The 17,935-nt window shown below is 54.8% G+C and overlaps 1 protein-coding gene and 2 long non-coding RNA genes across 9 annotated transcripts in view; 2 read left to right on the forward strand and 1 right to left on the reverse strand.

The window, feature by feature from the left end:
• LOC308198931 overlaps positions 1-10,727 on the reverse strand; it is a 52,374-nt gene extending 41,647 nt beyond the window's left edge. For 4 of the 7 annotated variants that reach the window (XR_013954284.1, XR_013954285.1, XR_013954286.1 and 1 more), the window contains exon 1: positions 1,331-1,440. This is a non-coding gene — a long non-coding RNA (uncharacterized lncRNA). The other 3 variants (XR_013954283.1, XR_013954288.1, XR_013954289.1) reach the window with 3 other exon arrangements.
• On the forward strand, positions 887-7,584 carry LOC308198943. Its single transcript, XR_013954294.1, has 2 exons — positions 887-1,399; positions 2,163-7,584. It is a non-coding gene; the product is annotated as an uncharacterized lncRNA (long non-coding RNA).
• A 2,373-nt stretch (positions 10,728-13,100) lies between the features above and the next one.
• POU3F3 (POU class 3 homeobox 3) lies at positions 13,101-16,268 on the forward strand (the record flags this gene model as incomplete). The annotated part of the gene is made up of 1 exon (XM_080602277.1): positions 13,101-16,268. One exon carries the CDS (start codon positions 13,101-13,103, stop codon positions 14,424-14,426), a length of 1,326 nt encoding a protein of 441 aa, XP_080458403.1. The 3' UTR covers positions 14,427-16,268.
• Positions 16,269-17,935: the final 1,667 nt, after the last annotated feature.

Consider the following 17,935-nt stretch of genomic DNA (forward strand, 5'->3'; position numbering starts at 1 on the left):
CCTTTAATAAGTAAAGCAGCATATAATCCTATGAAATGCTTTTCAGGAGTGAAATAATTACAAAACGCTGGAGCAAGAGTGGCAAACAGCAGTAAAATCACCTGTGAATAGATGTAAGAAGCTATAAATATACTTCGATATTTGTATAGTCGACTTTCCCTGACTTCCATCAAAATCAGATGTTCAGGAGTTAGAAATCCAACTCCAAGGAATGCAGATTAATACTTATATTAATATATAGCCTGTGCCTTAAACTTTAAGTTTGTAACGTTGTTAGTAAGGCATCCTCTGTTTTCATGCTGATATTTGTTCCCTTTGCAATTAAAAAAAAAAAAAAAATGACCCAACTCTTTAAAAAATAGCTTGAAAAATGACTGATGCAAATCCTTGTCACTTGTGAATACAATGAAATTATACTCAGAAGAGTGAACGACAGGAGAGCCTCCTGCTCAGAAGCAGAAAAGAATGCCCTGTTCCTCTGCAGTCCTCAAACGCCAGGATTTTGCAATATGAATTAGACCTCAAATGCAAATTAACCTCCGAAGGGGGAGAAAAAAAAAAAAAAATCAGAGAGACATACCGAGTCAAACGCTCCTTTTTCTGCCTATCTCGTCCGCAATGTTAAAATAGGCTAAACAAAACAAGTGCACATCAAGATAGAGCCAATTAAGGCGAAGAAAGCGGGGAGGGGAGGGTGGGGAGGCAGCCACCTTCCTGAACACATGGGGAGTGGGAGCGCATTATCCCACGATGAGCCATCCCTACCTTCTGAGTGTTTCAAAGGCAGGCAACTGGGGGAAATTGGAACCAGCTCGGATTTTGGTGATCCGCTTGCACCCGGGATGCGGGGCGGCGGGGGGGGGGGGGGAAAGGGGGGGGGGGAAAGGGTCGGTCCGGGAGGGGGCGGAATGAAAAGGGGGAGGGAGGGGGGATCGAGAGAGGGTGCCTCGTGGTGCGCAAGGGAACGGTGATTTTTTTATTATTACTATTTTTTAGGGAAGGGGAGAGGGAGGGGAGGCAGCGGCGGGGTGAGCGGGTCCCCCTGCTGCTGGCGCGGAGGAGGGCGGAGGGGAGCCCAATCCCCCCTCCAAAAAAAAAAGGGGTGGGGGGGTTGTGGGGGCACCGGACAGCCCTGGAGGGGCGCGGAGGGGCCACTGTGCGGTGCCGGCGGCGGGCAGGGGAAGGCGCTGCCCCTATCCCGGGAGCGAGGGGGTTGTTTCGGGGTGCTGCCCCCCCATCCTTCATTCCCCCCCCCCCCCCAACATCCCTCCCCGGGCCCGCGCAGCCCCTCCGCGTCCCCCCCCGCCCCAAGCCCTGCCGGCTGCCTCACCGCTCCCGGCGGCTCCCCGCTTGGAAATGGAGACCGGCAACTCTCGCCAGGGCTCGCCAGCATCCCACGGTCCTGAGGAAGGAGTTTGGGGCGGCGGGGAGGCGGGGGGGGGGGGGGGGGGGGAAGGTTGGGGGGGGTTGGGGGCTTGGGGGGGGGGGGGGATGTTTGAGAGTGACGGTAGGGCGAGGAGGAGGAGGAAGGAGGAAGGCTGGGAAGAAGAGGGTGGGGGGAGACGGAGCTCCTGAAATGGAGCCAGCCCGAACGGGAGCCGATGCTGGAGCAGGGGCTGCGTCATTTCGGGGCTGGGAGAGGGCGAGCCCCCCCCGCTCCGGCGGGGCGCTGCGAGGCCGCCCCCCCCCCCCCCCCCCTTACACGCACACCCCCCTGCAAGCCCCTGGAGCCGGGACGGGGCAGGAAACCCCCCCGCAAGGGGCAGGACCGGTGCCGAGCGGTGCCAGGGGAGGAAGGGGCAGCGGGGGGCGCACGGGGGGCGCAGGGCAGGGGGCAGGAGCGGCCACGGTCACGCGTGGGGGCATTTCACGGGGGGGAGGGGGGGTCGCAGTGCCACATTTCAGGGGTCCCCGGGAGGGTAGGGGCGAGGAGGAATGATCGGCATGTCTGAAACGCACAGCCCTTCAAGGAGTTTCAGCTGGGCGAGTGGCAACGCCTTCTGCCCCTTCCACGTTTGGAAGCTCAGTAAGGGGGAGGAGGGGGAAAAAAACAGATTTTTTCCTTCTTTTTCCCTTTTTTTTTTTTTTTTCCATGCCGGACAGTGGGGCTCTTTGAGCGTACTGTAATGTCCCGCAATTACAAACAAACTTTCCTTCTGCAGAGAGGAAGTAGCTGAGACTGAGGATCTGAAGCTAAGCGAGTTGCCAGCGGCTACCCAGGCCTCGGCTGACCCTCGCCGAAGGGCAGGGGCCGTGGTGGCACGGCCGTGGGCGCGGGGGCTGCGGGTGCCGCGTGCTGCGCACCCCAGGGAAAAACGGGCAACCTCTCCCCTTCTTTCACCTGTGCCCCTGGTCCAAGGCAGTTTCGCTCTGACACTCATCCTCCCACAGGCTTTCTAAGGTCAGCTTTGGACATTCATGTCCATGTAGTGTTTTATTTTATTATTATTTATTTCCCCACCACCCCCGTGAGAAGCCAAGCTGCTCTGAGCAGGGCTGAGATCGCAGGTGCTGTTATGGAGGCCCGTGGTGAGCATCGCTAAAGAGCAAGAGCAAGGAGTGCCCAGGCCGTGTTACGGCACCGGCACAGTACCATGTCCCGGCCTCGTACACAGCGAGGGTGGAATAACCAAATATTGACCATCCTCATTACTGCTACGTGCGTATAGGTTTTAGCTTAGCTTACAGCTCTGCACGTGTGTGTGCATGCGTGAAATGTGTGCACGCAAGTACACGTGCACACATCTGTGTATATATATATATTCAATAGTGGGGGGCCTGTTAAGCCGACCAGTGTTGTCTCTCCTCCAGATAGATGCGTAATGCACACACACAGTGGTGATACCTGAGGTGTTTGGGGGTGGGGATGCATAATATCTTATAAATTTGAAGTTTTTATCAGGCAGAGCAGATTACTTTAAGCGTTCAATTTCTCAGCGATCCAATTTTATTAGGATTTACTATCATTTGTGCTGCGCATCCCTGGGGAAATAATGCTTTGATTAATGTAATCCTGGGCTGGGATCCGCCACATGCCCCTCTCCCAAGAGAAGGGCCCTGTTTGACAAACAAAAACAGAGCCGCAACTCTTGCAATCTGCACTCACCTTTAGAAAGCCCATAGACACGCACGCACGCAAAATGCAGCCACCTCCTCCCCCTAGCCCAAACACAATAGCAGCATTTCAAAACAATGTGCGCTTATTCATTTGCACACAATGCCTCTGATTCAGTGTGGGCTGTACAGTCCAGCCCTCAGCTGCACGGAGCCAGCCCAAAAAGGATACCGCTCTGTTCCCCACTGAGGAGCTGAAGCATCTCCGGGAAGCTCAATGCCTCTCTCTGTATTTCAGGCTCTTCTTGGGCTCCCAACATTTTCTGCCTCTTTGTTTCCCACTGCAGGCCTTGCTGCAAACTGATTTCAAGGCTGCTCGTGCAACCCACCAACTCCCAGAAGCTGTCCATGAGGCCCTTTGGCATGTACCTGGGGGTCCGCACCCCTCCCTGAGTGGGCCCGGTAAGGGGGTGCTGGACAGACACCCCGCTCAGCACCCTGGGGGTGCGGGGACCCCGGGAAACAGCCCCCAGCAGAAAGCAATGCCGTATGCTTTTCGACAGGGAATTGAAGGGACTATTCCTCCCCCTTTTGGGGGGTCGCTTGGTTGCCACCAGCTTTGTTCCCAACCACCAGCACCCCCATTTTTGCTTGTGCCAAAGCCTGGCAGCAAGAGTAACCTTTAAAGGAGTCTGTAGGGATAAAGGTGCCCAGATGCTTTGCCTGTCCTCTGTCCACCAGGTGAAGTGGCCGGTGCTTATCCATCCCTCCTCCTCCCCAAATCCCCCCAAAACACTATTTTAAGGCTTATTTTCTTCCTCGCCTCAATGATGCAGGTCCCAGTGCACCGGAGGAGGACACCCAGTGACAAAGGAGGGCCCTGGCCGCACTTGGGCCACTTTCTTCCAAGTCTGTCTTGCTAAATCCAGGAGGAGGGAGGGACCTGCGGGGCTGGAGATGAGGAGGGATGCGTTTTGAGCCGGGGTGGGCAATGAGATGCCGCTGCCTCCTGCGCGTCCCCGCTGCCCCCCGGTGCGGTGACTCAGCGGTTACGGAGAGCTGGGGGGGGGGGTCCCCCCCTTCCTCCCCTCTTTTCTCTCCTGATGAAAAACGATGCAATTACGTTTCTGCATGCTGATCGGGAGAGTTCAAATAACAAGCCTTAAACGCGTTATCAGGCGCTTGTTAAGGGGAAGGCTGGAGGGGGGGTGGGGGGGTGAAGATAAGGGGGGGGCGAACCCAGCCTCGCGGTGCGTGGCCGTGCCCGGGGGTTCGTGCCCCTGCCGGTGGGCGCACAGCGTGTCCACGTCTATATGTCTGAAGGTATATGCTCCAGTGAAAGCCTGCTAGAGGAAGAGGTCGGCTCTTCGGCCTGACCCCCCCCTCCCGCACCCAGGGAAGAGTCCCGCTTTAAAACCAGCCCGACCCCCAGCACACCGGGGTGCAAATCGCTGCCGGGAAAAGTTATTTCCACCCCCATCCCACTCCCTTTCCCTTTCCCCCTGCGGCCTCGGGGGGCAACGACCCCCATTTCGCATCTCCCTCGCCCCACCAGGTCCCCTCCTCTGCATCCCACCCCCCCCCCCCCTTCCCCCGGCCGCCCCCAGCCCTCGCAAAGGCTCGGGGAGCCGGACCGGGGCTGGATGCGGAGGGGGGAGGAGGGAAGAAAGGCGAGGACATGATGAATAATGTTAACTTTTGACTGTAGGAGTCATGATAGAGTTGAGCGAAGCTGCGGGGAAATATGTCATTTAATCTCGGGGCTACTGAAGTCCCTTTTATCAAGCATCGTGATGCTGGAATTACCCTGCTGTAAAAGCGGCTGAGTGCTTAAAAGTATCCAGCACCGGGGAAAAAACTCATAGATGGGGAGGAACTGGTGTAAAATGATCGCATGGACAAACTAACCGCACGACCGTGAAAACCCCAAGCCGATTAAATAAATATAAATACATGTGCATTAAAAAAAAAAACAAATGCACGGTAAAACTGTAGCTGCTGCATTCACGCAAGGAGAACAGACAGCGAGTGCATGTTTGTGTGCAATGCCAAAAAGAGCAGCCTTAAGGTTGACCTGCTGCAATCTGCACTGAGCTCCTCAGACAATAGACAAGTTCAAATGTCAAAAAATCTAATAATAAAAAACAGAGCTGCCAAACTGCACGAACTGTTTTCTGGTGTAGCACAATTATTCACCCTCTTATCCACTAAGAGACTGCCAGTCCTTATGCGCGTAAAAGAAAATCTATGTAATGCATATGGATCTTTCTTTCTTTCTTTTTTCTTTCTTTCTTTCATTCTCTTTTTTTTTCACGTGTGAAACGCTATTGAGATGGCAAGCACGCAAATCAGAATGATATCATGTCTAATAAAAGCGGGGCTAAGGTTTTCACAGTCTTTTACAAAGGACTCCAACTTGTAAATCCCCTTTTTATGTTGCTACATGCACGATTATTCTTATAAATAAAAATCTACATGTTCAAGGAGCCGGATTGTAACTATACATCCCTATGATTTTAACGTCGGTGGGAGCATTAGGTTTCTATCATATGTAATGCGTCTGCGTTGAGCTCAAGTCAACAGATAGATTGTTCCATTCATTTGGCAACTTTCATTACAGTGCGTGCGAGGTGAGCCCTAAGCACGACACATTGGGTAATATCGGAATTATGCAGCTGGGAGAGAAAGGACCTCTATTTTAAAACCTATCCAGCTTTGCATGTGTGGTCCCGTGTTATTGTTCTAATTTATTACAGAACCAGAAACGCTTTGTTATGCTCAAAACAATAAATAAGGTTGGGAGCGAAGCCTTCATAATAAAAGGTATGGATAAATGAGCCGCCTGCCTATTGTGTTTATCGTTATTATTGTAAGCCTTTAAAAGTAATATGTGTATTTTCCTGTTTTCTCCAGATTGGTTAGTCTAATATCCCTAGTGCAGCTATCAACGTGGTCATAAGAACTCTGAACTACAGCATGGGTAAGCTTGAAAAACACAGAGCAAATCACATTAGCCAAGAATGCCACATAGCTGGAACCCAGTCAACTCGGCGTTTTCAGCTGACTGCTGGATTATGCACGGCTGTGTTTTACATATAGCACGCTGTATACGGAATATGTCTCGATGTTTAACATTTTCATTTGTAAATGCTAATGAGGCAGTCGGTCTCCGCCGTTATATTAGGAGATACCTAAGCGTTTCCCACTCTGAGTAAATGACTACTCAAGACAGTCGCCACGCACTTTCTTTTCCCCACTTCGGTGCCCGTTCCGTTTACACACCCACTTTACAAAGGAGTCCCGAATAGGCGCTTATCGGGGCCACTTGTGGCACAAGCCCCAGAATCGCAGTCGGGACAGCAAGTTGTCGCCGAGCTAACTTGTTGCTCGTTTTAGCGGTGGCTTTGCTGCTTGCATTGCCCCGAAGTCTTGCTGCTGCTGCCCACCGCGGGCAGAAAACAGAGGAGCTCGGCTGCTAACTCGGGGTTTGCTTCGTACACGGGGAAGGTTTGGGGCAAGCGGGAGGAAGAGGAGATTTTTGGGAGGGGGAAGCCTCTGAACCCCGAGCCCGGGGCTCTGAACTTTGCTGGGCTCCTCAAACTCCAACCGTCCCGCTCGGAGGCGAGGGAAATGTTCACTAAAAGTGCGGCAAAGCTCCAGCAAGCGACCGCCTTTCTGGTGGGAATTGCGCTCTGGAAATGTGTTTCGCTGGGCTGGAATATTGCTCTTGCTTGTTTGGCCAAATGCGGTAGGTGGAAAGTTTTGTCCACGCAAATATCTCGAGCATTTTCCCGCACGGTCAACGCACGCCGAGGCTTGACTCCGTTTTCCCAAGGAAGACCCAGCACCACTTTAAATCAAAAGTGGATGTATTCTCGTAGGTCGTTTTCCCTCTTTGCCTACTTTTCTTTCTCTCTGCTTTTTTTTTTCTTTTTTCTTTTTGGGTATGCGTTAGGTTTTTAGGCGGGGAGTTCATCTTGCCAGCATCTATCATATTTATGGGCTGTGTGATTTCCAGGGCTCCAATTGGTCTTTCCTTTATGGAGGCGAGGAATCAAACTTTCCCAGCCACACGGAAACCGCTGGGGCTGCAGCCCGGAGGGGGGGAACAAAGTGCCCTCGTGTGTGTCCCCCCCCGGGACCGTGGGGACATCCCCTCGCAGGTGTCTCTGCTGCTGCTGCAGCCCCGCTGGCCAGCCTGCTCCCCGACGGGGGGGGAGCGACAGCGACGCGGTTGTCGCTGCTGTCCCCTATCGCGACAGCTGGGGGGGCGTGGGGGGAGACGGAGGGGATTTGGGGCAGAAAGCTGACACTGCGCCTTTGCAAAGGGCCGGAGGGCCGAGCTGTGCTGGGCTAAGCCGTGCCGGCCGTCGATGTGCTTGGTTTTAGCTCGGGTTAACTCCTGCCAGTGTCCCGTCCCGGCTGGCGACAACTTGTGGCCGGGATGGGGGGGTTAGATAGAAGGGGGGCTGCGGGGGCTTCGCCAGTGGGGAAAAGGCGTGAGGGGAGGGAGGGAGGGGCCGGGGGGGGGGGGGGGGAAAGAAAGAAAAAAAAAAGGAAAAAAAAAAAAGCTACTTTTCCAGCTTTAACACAGCAATTAAATATTAAATGATCTAAAAAAAATAAAATAAAAGAGTCGTTTTATTGCACCTCCAGAGGCTTAAGCGCGTTGTTTGGAAAAAAAAAAAAAAAAAAAAAAAAAAAGAGGAAAGAAAATAAAAGAAAATAATAAAAAAAAACCTGCGTGGTACCTCAGGATGCCCTGAGTTTAATTAGCTGATTTGGCTCCCCCGCAGGCCTCGGCTCCGCTGGAGGCACCGCACCGCCCGGGACACTTTGGGGGCGGCCCGGGAGCCCGCACCCCTTTCCCCGCCGCCCCCCTCCCGCCCCGTCGGACCCCTGCCCTCCAGCCTCCAGCATCCCCCCCCGAAGATCTGGGGCTCCCCCGGCCCGGGGTTCCCGGCCACGGGGCTGTGCCCGCTGCGGGAGGGGGCGGCGGTGCCCGGGGGTCCCGAGCATCCCCCGCCGGGCCGTGCCGGGCCGAGCCGTGCCGGGAAGGGCACCCGGGCGCCCCCTGCCGTCCTCCGGCAGCCTCTAAAAAGTTTATTTTGTTCAGCAAGCCGCCTCGTATAAAATTAACGAGAGCCAATAAAATTAGCTTACATGTTTCAACTGTAAAAGTCCAAAACAAAATAAAGCTAGTTTTGGTGAGGCTAAGGAGCTCGGCTTTGGCCGCGCTCTCTTTGGCTGAACTAGGGCCCTTTTATCTAAAGCCCAGTGCACAAACATATAGCTTAATGTGACTAGTGTTCTTCCTTTTATTTCTTTCTCTATGGCAACCAATATGTTCTGCTCAGAAATGTTCCCCCATCAAGGAAACAAATGATCTTGAGGGAGCAGCTCTATACGGCATCTGTTCCAATGGAGCACACAGAGTTAACCCCAGTCAAAAGAGACGCCGGGCACGTCAACAAGAAGTGGAAAATGAGCGATTCTTTCCCCCCCCCCCCAAATTGAAACCTATCCCTCCCTAGTTTTACAAGCCGTTTTATTGATTCGACGATCGACCGTTTGCAAAGAAGTAACTAATTCTAGGAAATCACAATGATCGCCAGCTATTGTGTGCCCAAAAGAGCAGCGACAGAGTGGGGGGGAAATATATATATATATATATATATGTATATTATGCAAATGGGACGGCGAAATGAAAATAAATGAAAGTCGCGGCATGGGATATTGAAGGCTCGGTAAAGTTTGCAGGAGAGGGAGCTGGCCTACTAATTTCAGCCTACATTATTTATCACATTATTTATCGCGCTGACCCCACCGCTAGAAAAAAAAAGGGAAAAAAAAAAAAAAAAAAGAGTTGCGGCTCGTTAGCCTCCACCTCTCAATTAGCCGGAATCGGGGAGGGAAAAGCGGAGCGAGGGGGCAGGAGGGAGAAACAAAGTGCAACCTGCCCTGTAAATCCTCCGGCCCCTCTCCCCTCGGAGGAGAAGCCGGAGGGATGCCCTGCTTAGTTTTGATTGATTATCCTCTTTCCGACGGACCTGCGCCGCTCCAGCCCGGGATATTGAGCCCAGCCGGCTGTTCCCTAGCTACAGCGTTAACCCTGTGCGCGCTCCGCTCCGCACCGCTCCGCACCGCTCCGCACCGCGCCCGGCCCCCCCCGCGCCGCCGCCGCCAGCAGGTGCCCGGCTCCCCGCACCCGGCTCCCCCCCTCCAGGAGCGGCCCCCTCCCCTGCCCCCGAGCCCCCTTTCCATCCCCGAAAGGTTTTCGAGAGCCTTCTCCCCCCCCCCCCCCCACTCCCCCCCCCTCCATCCCACCCACCCCCTGCCCCGAGCCCCGGCGTTACGATAATTAAGAGTGCCCAGGAAAGTGAAGCAGGGACCCAGAAAAGTCTGAAGAATTGCTTTGCTGCCTCGAGCTTTGGAATGAATCCACGCTTTTTATGTAATATTTCACTAAGGTGGTTTTTGTTGCTGGTGGGATTTTCTTTTTCTTTTTCCTTTCCCTTTCCCTAAGCCTGTTTCCTTCCAGGCAGTTGCCATGGGTTTCCCTGTCTTGTCCTAGGCTTTTGAAACCCCATATCCAGAAGACTTTAAAGCAAACAAAAGTAGAAGAAAAAAAAAATGTAAAACACTTACCGATCATACTTCGAGGATTTAGAGATTTTTTTTTAATTTTTGATTTTAATAAGGTGACAGGGGGGAAAATCATGTTCTCAACTCCAGCGAAACGATCCATGTTAAGATTTTCCTTTGCACTGACTCCACTAAGCCCCGCTCTCCACTAGTCTATTATTTTCACCAAAATATATGAAAATTTATGCAAATGAAAATCAGCACTAACTGTTCTCCCCTTGTTATACTTTGGATTTTTTTCCAGACAAAACAATCACACTCGGCAAGGGAGGGGGTGGGAAGAGTTGGGGAACTAAGTTTTTTTGTGTGTTTTGTTTTGTTTTTTTAAAATAAAAGACATTACTCCGGTTCAAGCTTTATTTTTTTGTTGTTGTTGCCGCTGTTATGAGGGTGTACATTTTTTTATTATTATTATTTGGGGGGGGGATTTCTCGCCCCCCCCCCCTTCCTTTTTTATTAAGAAAGTAGATCTGTTTGCAGAGGCGCTATCACGTTTCATCAGGCCACCTGAGACGGCTTTTGAAAGCGTGTACTGTGAAATTCATAGCAGTAATTTAGACAAAATCCTCACTGTATATTAATGAAAGACGGCCCCATGGCACCGTTCCTATCCTCCCCATTCAGTGTAAACAAAACCACGAGACTCGCTCGGTTTTTGAGCCTGATCCAAGCAAAATCGGCTGGAAAGGAAAACATGGGGTTCTGGCACCGACTATTCAAACGTCTGCACCTGGAGATCTCAGATTTATTCAATGAAATCTGTGTTGGATCTTTTATATATATATAAAAAAGAAACCTTTGGAGGACGCATGGGAACAAAAAAAATAATAATAATAAAAAAATAATTTTAAAAAAGGGTCTGCTTAGGGTTTTAGTTCCCAGAGCCCTTCGGAGCTTGGCTCTGATGGGGATTTTTTTTCTTTTCCGAGACCTACCTAAGATGGGATCTCGCCAGCCGGGGCCGGGCTCAGCCCAGCGGGCGCCCGTCGGGGCTCGCCGCGCCGGGGGGGCGCTGCGGGGGGGGCCCGGAGCTCGGCCCCAAGAGCTCGGGGGGGGGGGGGGGGGACGACGACGGCGGGGGTCGGGGGGGGGGGGGGGGGGATGCCCCGCACCTCGGGAGCGTGTGCGCGGCGGCGCGTCCCCTGAACGTCCGACTTGTGTTATTGCGCTGGAAATCCCCGAGGAGCGTTCAATTCGCCCTTGTTTTTGTTGCCACTTTCTCTTTTTTTTTTTTTTTTTTTTTCCTTTTCCCCCTCGGTTCACTGAGGTTGCCCGTGTGCGGCAGCATTTCCGCTCGGTCGTTTTTCCCCCCCCCCCCCCATCTCCGTTCCCCCCGCCCCCCTTAACTCTTTCCGCTGGATGGGAAAAGAGAAATAACCGCGGGGGGTGCGGGCCCGGGGGGTTCGGGCCGGCTGCCTGCGGCGGAGCGAGGCTGCTCGCCGGGAGAACGAGGCCCCCCCGGGCTCCCCCCCCCCCGCCCCCCCCGACGGCGGGACGGCGGCTGGAGGGGGGGGGGCTCAGGACACGGGGGGAGGACAAAAGGAGGAGGGGGGGAGGTAGAGAGACGGGAGGGGAGGCTGCGCGGAGGCCGTTCTCGGCGCTGCTCGTTGTTAATGAGGACCCCCCCCCCCCAAAAAAAAAAATATCCCCCCCCGGTGTGTGTGCCCCCCCCTCCCCTCTCTCTCTGTGCACGAAGAGTTAAGGGGAGGAGGGGAGGGCCGGCTGGAGGGAAGGAGGCGGGGAGGAGGAGGAGGAGGAGGAAGGGGGGGGGAAGAGGCCGGTGGAGGGAGGCCGGGGGGGGGGGGGGGGGGGGGGGGCGACTTCCAGCCCCGACTGCGCTTTGCCTAAATTAACGGGCAGCCAATCGGAACGGCCGGAAGGGGGCCCGGCGGCCAATGGGGGGCGGCGGCGGGCGAGGGGACGGGGACCGGGGGGCTTTGGGGGGGGTCCGGAGGGGGGGGGGGGGGCGGCGGGCAGACGGCGGCGGGCGAGGGGACGGGGAGGGCGGAGGGGAGGGGGCGGCGCGGGCACGGCCCGAGAGAGGGAGGGAAGGGAGGGGAGGGGAAGGGAAGGGAGGGAGGGAGGGAGGGAGGGAGGAGGGAGGGAGGGAGGGAGGCGGGGAGAGGCGAGCGGCGGGACTCCGGCCCCGCCAGTGCGCGCCGCGAGCCCGGCAGCCCAAGTTGCCCGCCGGAGTTAGTGTATAAAGGATACCATATATGCACACGCACATAACGCACACCTCTCCGGCAAGGCACTCCTCCTCCGCCTCCTCCCTCGAGCGGCCGCTGGAATTAAAATAAAAAAGCAAAACAAACACCAGAAAAAAAAAAAAAAAAGAGGAGAGAGAGAGAGAGAGGAGGGAGAGAGGGAGAGAGAGAGAGAGAAACAATCCGCGAGGTACCGAGAAAATTCAACTTTTTCTGATTTTTTTTTCCACTTTTTCTTCTTCTTTTTTTTTTTTTTTTTCCAACCGCCTAAAGGAAAGGTAGAGAGAAATATATATATAAATATATATATATAAAACAAAAAGATGTCTTATCCAGCCTGTGACTCTAGCAAGAAGGCTCCGGCAGGACTCTTGTTTCAAAGGGGACAAAGTGCTCCGGCGGCAGCACAACTTTGAGCAATGCATCATCGCCGCCACCGCCACCATCATCATCGTCACGGGAAGTTTTCGTAGGACACCGAGCAAAAACTTGCAGATAAAAGAGCAAAGAGGAGACCGAGGAGCCGAGGCGAGAGGCGGAGAGAGAGCCAGAGAGACAGAGGAGGAAAAGAGCCCCCCGCCGCCCCGAGCCTTCAAGGAAAGAAGAAAAGGAAAAGTTTCGCTCGGAGAGGGGAAGGCTGCGAGGTGGAGATGTACTTCTAGGGGAGCGGAGGGGAGAAGGCACGGGGGCTTTTCGATCCCCCCCCCCCCGCTTCTTTTTCGCTTTTTAGCCTTTGTTTGGTTTCCTCCCAGCGAGCAGCGAGCAGGCGGCGGAGGACAACCCCCCCCCCCCCCTCCACGTTCTGTATACAATTTGTGTTGTTTTTTTTTTTTTTTTTTTCCCGGAGAGAAAAAAAAAAAAGAGAGAGAGAGAGAGAAAAAAGCCAAAAAAAAAAAAAAAAACCACGACCACAGAAGGGGAAGGAGGAGAAGAAGGCAAGGCGAAGGCAGAGCGGAGCCGAGGCAGGACGGGCGGCGGACGGGCGGCCGGCAGCGCGCCGCGGAGCGCTAGCAGGTGAACCCCGCGCCCCGGCGCCCCGGCGAGGCTGGGAAGGCGGCGGCGGCGGCGGCGGCGGCGCGGGCGGCGGCCCCGGCAGCGGCCCCGGCAGCGGCGGGCAAGGGCGCTCGGCCGGCAGCCGGCGGCGCGGCGGCGGCGCGGCGGGGGCGAGCGGCGGGCGGCGGCGGCGGGCGCGGGATGGCCGCGGCCACGTCTAACCCCTACCTCCCCGGCACCGGCATCCTGGCGGCCGGCTCCATCGTCCACGCGGACTCGGGCGGCGGCGGCGGCGGCGGCGGCGGCGGCATGCAGCCGGGCGGCGTGGCCGTCACCTCGGTGGCGGCGGGCGGCTACCGCGGCGACCCGGCGGCCAAGATGGTCCAGAGCGACTTCATGCCGGGCGCCATGGCCGCCAGCAACGGCGGCCATATGCTGAGCCATGCCCACCAGTGGGTGACAGCCCTGCCCCACGCCGCCGCCGCCGCCGCCGCCGCCGCCGCCGCCGCCGCCGAGGCCGGCTCGCCGTGGTCCGGCAGCCCCGTGGGCATGACGGGCAGCCCCCAGCAGCCGCCGCCGCCGCCCGACGTGAAGGGCGGCGGCGGGCGCGACGACCTGCACTCGGGCGCGGCGCTGCACCACCGGGCGCCCCACCTGGGCCCCCCGCACCAGGGGCACCCGGCGGCCTGGGGCGCGGCGGCGGCGGCCGCCCACCTGCCCTCCATGGCCGGCGGGCAGCAGCAGCAGCAGTCGCTCCTCTACTCGCAGCCCGGGGGCTTCACGGTGAACGGCATGCTGAGCCCCCCCCCCGGCGGGCAGAGCCTGGTGCACCCCGGGCTGGTGCGCGGCGAGACGCCGGAGCTGGGCGAGCACCCCGGGCACCACCACCACCACCACCACCAGCACCCCGGGCACCACCCGGCGCACCACGGCGGCGTCAACAGCCACGACCCGCACTCGGACGAGGACACGCCGACCTCCGACGACCTGGAGCAGTTCGCCAAGCAGTTCAAGCAGCGGCGGATAAAGCTGGGCTTCACGCAGGCCGACGTGGGGCTGGCGCTGGGCACCCTCTACGGCAACGTCTTCTCGCAGACCACCATCTGCCGCTTCGAGGCCCTGCAGCTCAGCTTCAAGAACATGTGCAAGCTGAAGCCTTTGTTGAACAAGTGGCTGGAGGAAGCCGACTCCTCCACGGGCAGCCCCACCAGCATCGACAAGATCGCGGCGCAGGGCAGGAAGAGGAAGAAGCGGACCTCCATCGAGGTGAGTGTCAAGGGGGCCTTGGAGAGCCACTTTCTGAAATGCCCCAAGCCCTCCGCCCAGGAGATTACGAACCTAGCGGACAGCCTGCAGCTGGAGAAGGAGGTGGTCAGGGTTTGGTTTTGCAATCGGAGGCAGAAAGAGAAACGGATGACCCCCCCGGGGATCCAGCAGCAGACCCCCGACGATGTCTACTCGCAGGTCGGCACCGTCAACTCCGACACGCCGCCCCCTCACCACGGACTGCAGACGAGCGTGCAGTGAGGGGCACCGACAGGGCCGGGGAGGGGGACGGGGGGGGGAGCTCGGGGCACCGCGGGCCGGGCCGGGCCGGGCACCGCCGCACCGGCCCCGGCCCCAGCACCGGCACCGGCCCCGGCAGCGGTACCGGCAGCGGCAGCGCCGCGCACACCCGCTCGCTCACACACACACACACACACACACACACTCACACACACTCACACCCGCACGCACGCACTCACACACACGTACACACACACACACACACACACGGTCCAGGCTCGTTCAGACTGCTTGTGTTTATATATATATGGATAGAGGCGTGCATCTATATATATATATATATATGTGAGAGCGAGACCAAGAGGGAGCGGTGGAGGAAGGATCCGAGCGAGAGCGTTTAGACTGTGCTGGGTAAAACGGGGCGGAGATGCGGTAATGCACCAAAACTGCAGATGTGTCGGGGGGTTGCTTGTGGGAACAGGGGTTGGCCGGGTGGGTTTTCGTTTGGTTTCTTTAGGGTTTTGCTTTTTTACTCCCCCAGTTACCCCTCTCTCGCAGCGAGGAATGCCACTGATGTCTGCACCTCTTCTCTCCCCTCCTCCCCCCCGCACTCTCCCCCCTATCCCCAGAAGGGCTCTCTTCTCTGAATCACAGAAACTTTTTTCCCCCCTTTCTCCCTCTCTCTTTTTTTTCCCTTTATTTTTCTTTCCCCTTTATTTTTCTTTCCCCCTTTTTTTCTTTCCTTTTTTTTTTTTCCTTTTCTTTCCTTTATTTTTTTTTTCTTAAATGGGAGCAATCCAAAAAAAAAAAAGGGAAGCAGAAGCAAAATAATCTGATTAATCAGAGGGGGCCTGCTGCATTCCAGCACCCTGTTTTTCTTGGCCAAACCGGAGAATTTTGGTGCAAGGCAGACATCCACTCTGAAAACATATATATCTATATAGCTATATATTCTGCAAAAATGAAAAGGGCCACTTTTTCCAGGAAAAAAAAAATATGCACACAGCACTAAAAACAAGCAGACTGCATAGGGAAGCAAATACATATATATATATTTATCTATATATATAGGTATAGCTATAGAACAAAAATATGGAAATAAATGCCCGCACACCGAAAACTGACCCCGAGGAGAGAGGGGGGAGGGACAGACACCGGGGGGAGGGTGGGAGAAGGAGAGGTTGTTGGTCCCTAAAGTTCGAGCTCTGTAGAAGGACTTTGCATGAATTAAGGGAACCAGCGAGGGAAAGGGAAATAATTCAGGGCTGTCAAAGTCCTGCTCCTGACGGCTGCCAATCACCATGGAAGAGTCATAAAAAAAAAAAATCCACTGCTAATATTTTTTTTATTAATATTTTTATTTTTTATTTCTGGACTGATTCAGATAAAGGGATTTAGAAGGACTGAGCATCTGCAGCTGCACTTATCTGAACTTCTCCTCTCCTAAATCCGTTGCCAACTTTGATTGAATGGGTGCTGTGGATGTGATTATATAATACTGCCATTTCCAAGCAGTGTTTTTGGTAGGTTTTAATAAACAGACTTTTCAAAAAGACGGCAATATAGAATTGTTAGATCCGTTGTTGATCTAAAAAAAAAAAAATTTGCTTTATATTTTCATTAAATGACTTCTTTTAATATTTTATTCAGAATACCTATGAACTGCTGCAAAACGGTAATTTATTTTTTCCCCAGATCTTGTATTACGTGTTTTTTTCAGACGAGCACAAATCAAAATGAAATGAAAATATGGACAGTTGTTAGGTAATAAGGGTATCTTTTGATGTGATAATTTGATTGTAATTTAATTTGAGTAGTGATTCCGTAAGAGCTGATTGAGAAAATAAATTTGTTAGAATGAAAGAGTCTGTGTCTGATGCATAAACCACTGTGTCGAAAAAAAAAAGAAAAAAAAAAAAAAGTTCTCGGAAGGCAAATGCTGCAAAAGCTGATGTGAGGTGCTCCCCCAAGCCCAACCTGCTCTCCGCACACCGCTCGGGGTCCCTGGGGCTGCAGCCTGGCAGCATCCCCGCCGGGTGCTCAGCACAATCCTCGCTCTTTCTCAGTCAAAATTATTAATATCGTCCTCCACCCGCACAGGGACCCCGTGGCATGGGAAAGTGAGGCGAGATTAGAGGTGATAAAGGGCCACGTTTCTCCGAGAGGGGATGGTAGCTTTTGGCTTTAGGATCGCACTTCAGGGGCAGGGGATGCCCGAGTGTATCCGCCGATAATCAATGGCCGATGCTGAAAGCAGGGATGTTTCCAAAAGTTCACTCTTGTTTTCTCTCTTCTCAAACTAAGGCTCGGGGAGGGGAGGGGGGCGAGCTATCAATTACTTTGACGCATTTCGTGTCCGTGCAAAGACTGGGATTTAATTTATCGAAGGAGAAGGTGCTTTTTTTAATTATTTTTCCCCAGAAGGATATACAGAATAATGCTTCCAGCATCCTCCGCACGGTTCACCGTTTCTGTTGCTGCTGCTGCTGCTGTTGTTTGTGGTTGGTTTAGGCTTTTTCAATGGGGTGTGAAGTGGTGTAGCAAGAGGGTTTTTTTTTTTGTTTTTCTCTCTGCGGTAGTGCTGCCGTACCTTCTTCGCGAGCAAGCGTGCGTGTTAGTGGCGTTGAAGCTGCCGCTGGATGCGGTGGGTAAGCCTGTCAAATTTATCCGCTGAATTTATGGCAATGTGCGGACAAGTGACTGACCGTTTCGGCTCGCTTCATTCTGAGCCGGGGACGTGGTGGGAAGCAGATAGCTGCTGCCTCTAACGCCTCAGCCCGCCCCCACTAACGCTGTACGGGAGAATAAGGTTTGCTTTTATGATCCATCCAGTCCGTGGCTCCTTCCTCGCCTTCCTCTCCCTCCCCCTCGACCGCTCCCCCACCTCCCCCCCCCCCCCCCTTATCCCTCGCTTCTCTACGTGCTACGGACGCAGGGGTTAAAACCCCAGAAAACCGCCGTAGAAACAACAAAACATTTATTCCTCGCAGATAGGCCCGGTGTCAGTCCATAAATCACGGGCGAGCCGAGCGTGCCGGGATGCGGTATGCGAACGCCGCTCGAACGGCACCGCCGGTTCGGCCCGTGAGACCCGAAAGGCCCTGCTAACACGGAAGGAAAAATAATAACGGTGATAATGATGATTAAAAAAAATAAAACACAAAGGGGAAAAAAAAAAAAAAAAGCCTGAAAGGGTAAAGGACGCTGCTTCTTTGTTCGCTGTAGCAGGAGCCCGGCCGGTGTCGCGCTTACGGGGACCGGCCCCGGGGCCCCGGCTGCGGGCGCTCGGGACACGCGAGGAGGGACTCGGTGCTGGCACCTTGTGGGGGGGACACAGGGGGCCGTGGGGCGCCGCGAAGGGCTGGTGGCATTTCTCGGCGGGGTTCGGTTCCTGGGATTTGGATGGCAACAAAGAGCTAACATCCAAGGCTTGGCGCTGGTTGCCATTAGAAGGCAACCTTTGCGGTTTTGCTGCTGCGTACGAGGAGCTGGGATTTAAAGGGTTTGGTAGCTTGCGGTTGTAGGGACTT

The sequence above is a fragment of the Anser brachyrhynchus genome, assembly GCF_964034855.1.
Source record: "Anser brachyrhynchus genome assembly, chromosome: 1".
Lineage (NCBI taxonomy): Eukaryota > Metazoa > Chordata > Aves > Anseriformes > Anatidae > Anser > Anser brachyrhynchus.